The following is a 10231-nucleotide window of genomic DNA, read 5'->3' as shown; positions in this document are numbered from 1 at the left end:
ATGAAACCAAAGCCCGTCAATGGAAACATATCACACCAACGTACAGAACATCTTCAGAATCTGTTCTGTGTCCTTTCACTGGACTGCACACATCAGTTCCTCTCTTTAGATTGTTTCACTGTGCTCGGAGAGTGAAAGAAGCGTCTGTATGATTACGACTCTTTGACTTCAGCAGCTTCTCATCCTTTGCGTCTGCCGTGTTGAGAACATCTACGTGTGAGCTCAAGATTAAGCGATCTATCCGGTAGAGCTCTTCTATTGGTTATAGTGAACTGCTCAACAGGTTTCTTGTTCTCGTACTAATGAGGACAGATTGAGCACCGTTACTAATGTTGAATGAACGTGAATTAATCTTTCAGTGAATTGCGGGTATGAAAAAGTACCGACTCAACATATCAACCAAACAAGTAACTAATTAATGCAAAAATTAATGTAAAATTTGTTCAGTCAATTATTTGAAAATAGGGCCTAAAATTAAAGATGAAAACATGCAAAAACATGACTTTTTTAAACCAACTAGCAAATAAAATAATTTGAATTCACATGTTCCTGCCTGTTATTTTTCTAAATTAGGATTGAGGCAGAGTGTGATAAAGGGAAAAGTAAGAAGACACCAATGCACATTTTAGATTAGTCTGCCTTTGATCGGGAAACCAAAAGGATGTTTTGTTGTTCCGCGGTGAGGACACGGGTGCTTCTGGCAGTATCCTGAGTCATAGACTAGCAGGTCCCAAGTCTGTGTTATGCTCTCAACGCTCTGATCTGTAGCATTGTCCATAAACACCCCCCACTGTCTCTCTTCAGCACAGGACCAGCACATTTTAAATGGAGAAAGGGAGTCGTCAGACTGCACAGTTCAGCAGCCGTCTTAAGTCGTCTTTTAGCGTGTGGAGTGAGAGGCGCTCAGACTGGCAGGTATTCAGCTAGTAAGCACCAGCTGCTCCGCGGGGCGGGCTGGTAGAGCCTCCTGTCCGTCTTTCACTGCCCTCGCTCCGTCTGGCCGTCTCTCACTACTCCTACTCCTCCTCCTCCTCCTCCTCGTCGTCCTCGTCGTCCTCGTCCTCCTGGGCCGGCGTTTCTTCCTGACCCTGGGGCTCGGCCTCGGCTTGCGACTGTTCCTGAGGTGGTCTGGGTGGGGGCGCTGGAGCTGGGACAGGTGGTCGAGGGGGAACCATGATTTGGTGCTGGCGCTGCCTGTAGGCGACGACTGTGCCGAGCAGCAGGGCGATGACGGTCATGAGGTAGAGGTCCCACTCCGGGCCGAGGAGCTGGTCCAGGTCCACCTGAGTAATCAGCTCCTTTAACTGACAGGAACCAAAAGGCAGATGGGGAGAGAGAGGACAGAGGACAAAGATTAATTTCCTTTCCCTCTGATGAAATAGCTCTTAACTTGGTTGAATTACAATTCCCTCTATTTCAAGGCCAAATTGTCACAGGTCCAGCTTTATAATTTAAGATGATGTACTCACATTAAAATCCTGCAGGTACTGCAGAGTGTAAACCAGGCCCAGCTTGCACAGGGCCAAGAAAACTGGAACCTGGGCATCGGGACTGGCTTCAGCGGCCATGTCGTAGAAACGCTTAGCTAGATGGATGTCCTGCAGTAGCACATGAAACAATTCTCAGTACAATGAATACATTAACTGCACTCTGCATAAATCAATGTGACCGAGTGGATACGAGTGAAGCATTAAAAGCAAGCTGGTGTTCTAAGTGTCACCGGTGTAACTCTGTGCCCACCTGTTTGATGCCCAGGCCTTTCTCATGCATGTAGCCCAGGTTAAACATGGCCTGGGCGCTGTGCTGCTGCTCGGATGCCAGTCGGTAGTGGATGACGGCCGTCTCATAGTCCACATCTGTCCCGTAGCCGTAGAAGTGGTAGTCCCCGAGTTTGATCCTTGCCACAGTGTAACCTGGGAACGATGATTATATGCATCAACTCTCACTCCAAGCACAAGATTGAACGGACAAATGCAGCTGCTTTTCTGAGTGTAAACCAATCACAGAGTGTGTGGACTCACCTTGTGCTGCAGCTCTTGTCCAGTGGAGCAAAGCGCGAGGGTAGGTCTCATTCTCAGTGAAGATCCTCACTCCTTCTGTTTGTAACAATCCGTACAAAGAAAACAGTCAAAAGGTGAGAATGTTGCTTCTTCCAAAGATGGGTGTTTGTCAATACCTTTGGTACATTTGCATAATACAAAAACACAAGCATGTTTGCATTTTAACCGCATGTGCTTTTCACTTGATGATACTAATGCCTTGGCGTCTCTTACTCTGGTCCAGGATGAAGGCCACGTTGCTCTGGGCCACCTCGTAGCCCTGCTCAGCCAGCAGCAGATACTGGACCAGCGCCGCATCAGACTCGCCCTCCTTAAAGCTGCCGTAGGCCGACATGAGACGCTCCGACCAGCGACCGCGTTCACACACGTTCTTGAACAGCTGCAACCGAGATACAGACACACCATAAACCGGGTCTACCGTATGCAACAGTGAAACACGATGATCAACCAACGGAGACTAGAGCTGCAGCTCCAGGGTGCCTCACCTCCACAGCGGTGTGGCAGGAGCGCATCACACCGGTACCAGTGGCATGCATCTGGGCCAAGTTGTAGAAGGCCAGGATGTGGCCTGCTTGTGAGGCCAGGTTGAAGAATTTGAGTGCCTGCTTGTAATCACGCTTTACACCGATGCCATCTGAGGAACGACGGGACGGAGAGAAAGAAAAAACAGTCAATCAAATTGAGGAGAAAAGAAGTATTCTAGTCAACAAGGATATCCCTCTGATAGGAGGCACACAGACTCAGCTCCATCACTCACTGTAATACATGGTGCCCAGCTGGAGCTGTCCGTCCACCCAGCCCTGCTCCGCTGCCTTCTGGAAGTACTTCAGTGCCAGCTCATAGTTCTGAAGACACAAAATCAAACAACTTTCAAGCGGCCGCTCTGATTTCAGCCCGAGGGGACGCTGTGGCGGCTTGCATACCAAACGCCTTTTTTAACATTATTCCTATTTGCCTAAATCTGAAGCTGACAGATTTGCGCCACAGAGTAAACTAGAAATTAAAAGTTTGAGAGAGTGTGTGTTAAATCTAGACATTTTTAAGAAGCATTGAAATGTGTAAAGGTTTCTTACCACTGGGACACCTCTCCCATATAGGTAGGCCATGCCGAGGCCACTCTGTCCCACCGGATTACCCTGGATTAAAACAAGCATTACGTAAATGAAAAGGACTGCTTCAAAGCAACTTAACAACTAAATAACACAGGTCAGCTCTGAGGTACAAGTGTGTAGAGTAACAGCTGTTCCTCTCCAGAGGTATTAGGACTGCTGCTTTCTCTTAAAGAATAACTGATGTGATGAATGCTCACACAAACACTAAAATGTAAACGACCCAGTTCAGAGAGAGATAACAGACATGAGGCTGCAGCTTCGTTCTTACCAAGTCAGAGGCCTTCTTAAAGTACTGCAGGGCCGTGTCGTTGTTCTGAGGGAGATACTCGCTGCCTTCTGAGTACATCTAAAGGAAAGAAGGAGTGAAATCAAAAACTTGATGCACCGCCGAAAATACAAATGCACTGCACCGCCCTCGGTTAGAACAGTAATGCCAAATACTTGGCCTTGTTTATTTTGGATTCAATTTAGAACAGCTCTCAGCTCTCCAACCCGCTGACTGCTTCCCCTCAAGTTGTCACACAGTACGGGCGACATATTTATAATGTTTACAAATAGAGAAGTGAAACAGGGACAATGTCCAGCAAGCTCGTCAGTGTAAAAAGAAGACCGAAGTGTAATAAAACTGACTATTACAAACAAACAAATCTCTTTCCCACAGGCTAAGAGAGAGACAAAAGGTCACCACAGGCGTCTCACCCACCTTGCCGAGGAAAGCCATAGCATGTGTATTCCCTGCATTTGCAGCCTGGGTGAAGTAATCATACGCCCTCTGTTGGACAAGAGCATAAGAAACACATTTAATGGTGCAAAAACAAAATACTGAAAAATCCATCTTTGAACAAAGAAAGTCACCTGATGATTCTGTTCTACTCCGCGTCCTCCATGCAGGTGTAGCTGACCTAATCCCACCTATCAGCAGAAACAAGGAACCTTATTCACTTCACATATTTAGTATTATGTAGCATTGTAGATATTTGCATACAAAGTGAATAGTTTTGGACAAATCACAAAAAACTGAGTATGACCATTGTCAACTGCTGCTTTGTCTTTTAATAGCTTCCTGAACAGATTCACGAACAAAAACTGTAAAACTTGGCAGAAGATATGCTGTAACCAAGTCATTATATTAAGATGCATGTACGATATGGGAAGGTGATATCAACTCATTCTATCATATACATACATACATAGTTGCTGCATTGATCAAAGAACACTTATGGATGAGGACATTAGTTTTACCTGAGCTTGAACATCTCCTTTCTCAGCCAGAAACTGATAGTACTGGATCAAGTCCTCCTCCAGCATCCCACTGGTAGATCCCGGGTTCTCCACCTCATCCAGCAGCCTGATCCTCTGCACCGCCGAGCCCCCGGTCAGGGACACATCGTTGGCCACTAGAAAGCGGTGGCGGAGAGGAAAGTGGAGAAAAACAACAGACGGAAGAGAAAGAGAGTTTTGATCAGGTTATTTGCATAACAACGACCAGACAGTTCACACTTGAATATCGTATTAAAGAAATGCTCACCTTGATTTGCAACAAGTCTGTAATGTGTCAGTGCTGACTCACAGCTCTGGGGAACTCCCACACCGCCCCAGTATCTGTATCCCTAATGAAACAAGAGGAAATGTTTTAATGCACGCTAAGAAATAAGATGACTACAAACTGCTCTACTGACAAATCAACTCACCAGGATCATATGAGCAACCGAGTTTCCCCCCAGTGCGCCAAAGGTGTAGTAAACCAGGGCCTGACGAACACAGAACGCAGGTAAGATGTCAACAATTGTTGGACAAAGACACGACATTATTTTATTCAGTCACACAGAACATAAAACAATACCTTCGCTTGACTTGAGTTAACTCCAAGTCCTGCTGCGTACAGAAAGCCAAGAGCCTACGAGAAAGAAAACAAAGCAATTACAGCGTTACACAACTGACTCTCCAAGCACAAATAATAACTTGATAAGATCTCACATCCAACATGGCTTTTCTCCTCTTTACTTCAGTGATACATTAACATTTTCGGTTGAGATCTTTACCGTCTGAGCTTTAGGCGAACCCTCAATGGCAAGCTTCTCAAACATGTCTTTGGCCTTGGTCACGTTCTGGCTCATGTAGTCTCCAAACAGCATGGCATACGCCACCTTCTCCATGGCTTTCTGGTGGCCTTGCTCTGCTACTTTCAGCAGCTTTTCGTACAATCTGAAAGTGTGGTTTGGATGAACAAATAAAAAGATGCCGTGAGTGAAGTCAGATTGACACAGACGAATAAAAATGATGTGCACATAAACAGTAGTGACATGGCATCTAAAGCAAATAAAGGATGTGCTAATATAAGTCATGTGGTAATAAAGCACACATTTACAAATCCGATTATGTGGACTGCTTCAGGTCACATAATAGGATGACATTTTCTAACAGCAGGTTGATGAAAACCAATGGAATAACTCAGCAGGTAGAAACTCACTCTTTCCTCTGGGTCCTCCTGGTGGTGGCATTGAGCATGCGCAGGACCGTCTGATACTGCTCCTCAGCCTCCTCAGCCTGCAGCCTCTGCTGTGCCTGCTCCTCCGCTAAGGGAAAGAGAGGAGAAGCCAATGAACAGACAGATGGAAACCAAAAACTTTGGCAGCAGAGGAGGCACGCAAAAGTAATTCTTGAAATGAAAATGTGATGTGCTGTCATGGTGGTTTCCATCATCAGTAGTTTATAATAATCACTGAACATTAGATCTGTATTCAAGCTTCAAAACTGGACATTGAAAGTAAGTATACGTTTGTCACATTTGCTTTGACAACCGAGTTGAAGACTTACTCTCACAGAAACCCCACTTCTTCTCCTGGTCGTAGTCATAGATTGTGGCGCACCACAGCCGTCCATCCCCCCGTCCATCAGTGGTACAGTCCGAGTACTCCTTCCCCTGGAAGAGGAAGGGGAAGATGCAGGGCTCTCCATGGGCTGTGCCTCCATTCACCACAGGAACTGTAATGACAAATATAGTTATGATATTACACAAAAAAACAACTGAATATGGAATGACAACATAAAAACCTCCTTGTGGGATAGAGTAGAAACAATCAGAATGAGCCGTTCATATCTACATAGGGAGCAGGTCCTCTTCACGGAGCCGCCATGTTACACCGCCATGTTTCTACAGTAGCCCAGAACGGACAAACCAAACACCGGCTTTAGCAAGAGCCTTTTGCGTTTTCACACTACCTGAAGTCCACCGTAGCTCTCCAACGTGCTTATGAAACTGCCGTTTACGTAAGCTGCTGTATGCAAAAACGTGGTACCGCCACCCGCCGTGTGACTTCAGTGGCTCCTAATGTAGTGTTATTACGGGAAAAATCGACTCCGAGCAAAGTGAACAGCGTTACAACGCGCGACTATGGTTTTGCAGTCAGTGGCAGTCACTGATTGTGATGCTCTTCTTACACGTGTACAATAATTATCATTATCAGAAATGTAAGGAGGGTATTGCCCCTGCCTCGTGCTCACAACATGGCCACCATCTCAAAATGTACAGTAGCCAATATGTTTACATCATTAGTTTGTGTGCATCACCTGATGGCTACTGCTCCTCCCAGCTTGAAAAAGATCTGAATTCATCCCTAACTTGTATAGACGGGGGAAATGTCAATCAAGTCCTCTAACTGTGTAAGATATAAAGTAATTCGGTATAAAAAGGCTGTGTAGAGCTTTTGCAGGAGTATAAGGATAATAATCTTAGCAAATGTTGGAATGATTCTGGGAGCAGGAGTTCTTTTTTACATCTGTTGTGGAAAGGCCCAGAAGCACACATTGTTTAGGGTCGAAGGTAGTTTCTGTTATGAATTAAATGCTACATGGAAATTTCCCAGTTTGTCCTGCGGTTTGCTCATTTCTTACAAACCATCTTTTCACGCTGGGGTGCACTGGTAAGCGTGCAATCCTTCCTGCTTTGTAATAAGTCACTAGTTGGAGGATTATCTAGATCTGTTATGAGCAGCAGCCTTTCTTAAAACTAAAAGCCTAAGCTGCTACTGGAACATGCTTATGGACTTCTTACAAACACTATGAAACATAACCTTTACAGTATCATCCCATCAGTATATACTTTCTCTCCTCCATTTTGTGTCTGTAATATTGTAAATAAAAATCTTTTGTTTTTTAAAACATAAAAATTGCCACATCCATTGTGCTCTCTTTCTATGAAACAGCAGTCAGTTCTAATTAATATAAGTTAAAAAAAAAATCCATCTTCATACAAACTTAATGTTATACTGTAGGGAAATTACTAACAATCCCCAAGTAATATGATGTAACTGGCTGCAAGAGGAGCCACAGGTGCAGGGAGCTGTTCATTTCTCATGGGGGTTTAAGCGCTACCATGAAACCACAAACATCTTTGCTCGGAGTCAGCAATACTGAAAACAGGTCAACATGTCGAGACTTAACGAAAGTGACGAAATAAGACAGGGCAGTCTTCATTCTCAAAAACAGATGTGAAAACCTCACAGCATTGAGGAGTCAGTAAAGCCACCGACAGACTATCGGCAGCCACTCTAGCTATGATTGTAACTCATATGGAATTCAACTCTAGAATTTCCAACATCAACACGGTTGAATTTGTTCATGACCGTCAGCCGTTATATTTGAAACTGCATCAACCTCAAATCTCACTTCATTACGAGGTCATCATCCGATGCCGAGTGGCTCATCAAAACGTCTTAACACAGCTATGTGAAGCCTTACAGGATAGACAACGGATATAACCAGCCGTCATTCATCATGATCACAATATTTCAGGTGTGTCCACGTGCAACTGCGTGCTGCTTGAGTCAGTGTTTCTAGCTATTCCACTATTGCATCCATTTCTGGCTTTGACTGGACAGGCAAAACCACTCAAAAGTCAGTGTGCTACCAGAAAGTATGCCAGCTCATGATCTTTGTCCCACACAGACGTTTGAAGACACATACACAAGCCAAGACAACAAATACTGGCCAGAAAACACAGAGCAAAACTCAATTCATGACATCCAATACATTAAAATACAACAATAAGACGTGTTTAAGGATTTCCAGTACCTGAGGGAATACTCCAAGTTAACATGCATTTCTTTTTTTCCCCGACTGCATGAAGTGTCTACGGCTCACTGCTTGAGCTCGAATGAGAGTTACCTTACCCTCTTTAGGTTTCTCTTGGACTGGAGGAGGCTGCTCAGGCAGGTCCTCCTTCTCCTCTCCCTCCAGTCCCTCCGCCAGTGACTGTTTCTCCTCCTCCGGCTGGGAGACTTCATGACCCGAGGTCACAGAGGCACTGGCCACGATTTCAGACGCCAAACGGACGTCTTCCTCTTCAGTGTCCGGATCATGGTAAGACTGGAGGGACGATCAAGAAGTTATTGTAAAGTAACAGAATCATACTGCATATTAAAATAGGTTGTCCAACATGTCAAGTAAATCTTATTTATATAGAACAATTCAACAAATCACAAATTTGTCTCAAGTGGCTTTATGATTTTTATGGATGATCCTGCAACACTGTTGTCTCCTCACTATTTCTTTATTGCTTTTAGAAGTACAAGAGAATAGAAGCTTTTTGTTTGGTAGCAGATGACACCCCTCTGCTGCCCATCACATGTACACTTCTAACAGGTATCAAGTCATTCGTCCTCAGGGTTTTAACTCAAAGACCAATATCAAACGGCCTCATGGCGTACCTTTAGCTCTGGTCCGTCATTCCCATGCTGCTCTTCATCTGAAAGGTATTAATACGGCAGAGGAGTAAACACAGTGTATACTTGAGATGGAAAATAGCTGTTGGCTAAATATAAAACAGCTGCTTGCAACAGTTTCAGACACCTAACGTCAGACGCAGATATTAGCCCGTTATATATCATACTTACCAGCTGTTATTTCGTTGACGAAGACGATCAGCAGAATGGTCCAAATATATATCGTTCTTGCATTTTTAGAACACCTTTTATAGACCATTGTTGTTGATGTTGACAAGCTAACAATCTGCTAGCTGTAGCTGCTGCTATTTCTATCGCCAAACATTCGGTTACAGTTGAGTCACACTTTGATATGTAGCATAAATAAACTCACACACACGCTCAATTTTAGCTACTGTAGCTGTAGAACAAGCTAAGCTACGTTAGCAGAGTAGTACCTGGCTGAATGACGTTTAACGTCAGATAGCTAACAAGCTAACACAGCCACACAAACGACCAACCAAACAGCGCAATATTTGCAAGAGACGCAACTCCTCGGTCTCAAAAAAATGGTTGACCAGTACCTCTCGGTACTCCAAAACATCCGAGTTTAATAGCGACACGCAAAAGCTTTAACCTTTGAATTATATTAACCAGATACTACTTAGCTGTCCATGTTAAGCCCCTACTACTGATCGACACTTCCTATTCTCGCAGCTCGACCAATCACATCGCGTTTGGTTTGACAGTAGCCAATGAGCGCACCGCAAAGATGTGTCAGCCAATCAGGTGCGTACACAATTATGTTTCCAGTTGATGGGCTGGTCCCATACAGTGTATGGTTTGTCCACGACACCACAACACGTTATGAAGATAATCTTCATATGAACGGAAGAGGCGGTTGTGTTATTAGTATAAATCCGAAATATAGAAGTTTAACAATTTATATAGATAAACAAAATTATGTGGCCGTGTATGAAATGTGTCTTGCCAGGACGTCCAATAAGTATGCAGGTAATGCTGCACAACTGTCACTTATCTGCATGACATCACACGGTTGTTATTATGCAAACAACTTCTAGGAGCGTCTAGGAAATAAACAGCACCTAAATTACTAGGATGTTATAGCATCAGGCTTTGGACATATGTGAAGTTTGGTATGAGACTGATACATCTCAGGAAAACGATTGCAAAAGTATTATAAAAGTCTTTGAAAAAATGTTTTAGCACCTATTTTATGTCTCAAGTGTAGTTATGTGATGTACTGAGAATTCATTATACTGTTACCATATTAAATGCAAGCTGTAGGAATGCTTTAAAACTTGTTGTAACCAATGGATTTATAATGGCAGTATAT

The 10231-nt window shown here is 44.0% G+C and overlaps 1 protein-coding gene across 1 annotated transcript; it reads right to left on the bottom strand.

The window, feature by feature from the left end:
* Nucleotides 1-6: 6 nt before the first annotated feature.
* Nucleotides 7-9576, bottom strand: LOC116393562 (protein sel-1 homolog 1). The gene is made up of 21 exons (XM_031865983.1): nucleotides 9067-9576; nucleotides 8881-8918; nucleotides 8344-8539; nucleotides 5990-6157; nucleotides 5643-5748; nucleotides 5215-5377; nucleotides 5016-5069; nucleotides 4864-4923; nucleotides 4701-4782; nucleotides 4415-4569; nucleotides 4028-4084; nucleotides 3876-3944; nucleotides 3441-3518; nucleotides 3134-3196; nucleotides 2818-2905; nucleotides 2546-2694; nucleotides 2274-2439; nucleotides 2022-2096; nucleotides 1741-1913; nucleotides 1470-1598; nucleotides 7-1304 (listed from the first exon to the last, which is right to left on the bottom strand). Exons 1-21 carry the CDS (start codon nucleotides 9152-9154, stop codon nucleotides 1017-1019), a joined length of 2445 nt encoding a protein of 814 aa, XP_031721843.1. The 5' UTR covers nucleotides 9155-9576; the 3' UTR covers nucleotides 7-1016.
* Between the last annotated feature and the right edge of the window lie 655 nt (nucleotides 9577-10231).

The sequence above is a fragment of the Anarrhichthys ocellatus genome, unplaced genomic scaffold (assembly GCF_004355925.1).
Source record: "Anarrhichthys ocellatus isolate YVR2014 unplaced genomic scaffold, GSC_Weel_1.0 scaffold34, whole genome shotgun sequence".
Taxonomy (NCBI): domain Eukaryota; kingdom Metazoa; phylum Chordata; class Actinopteri; order Perciformes; family Anarhichadidae; genus Anarrhichthys; species Anarrhichthys ocellatus.
This window is presented reverse-complemented; position numbering and strand designations above follow the sequence as displayed.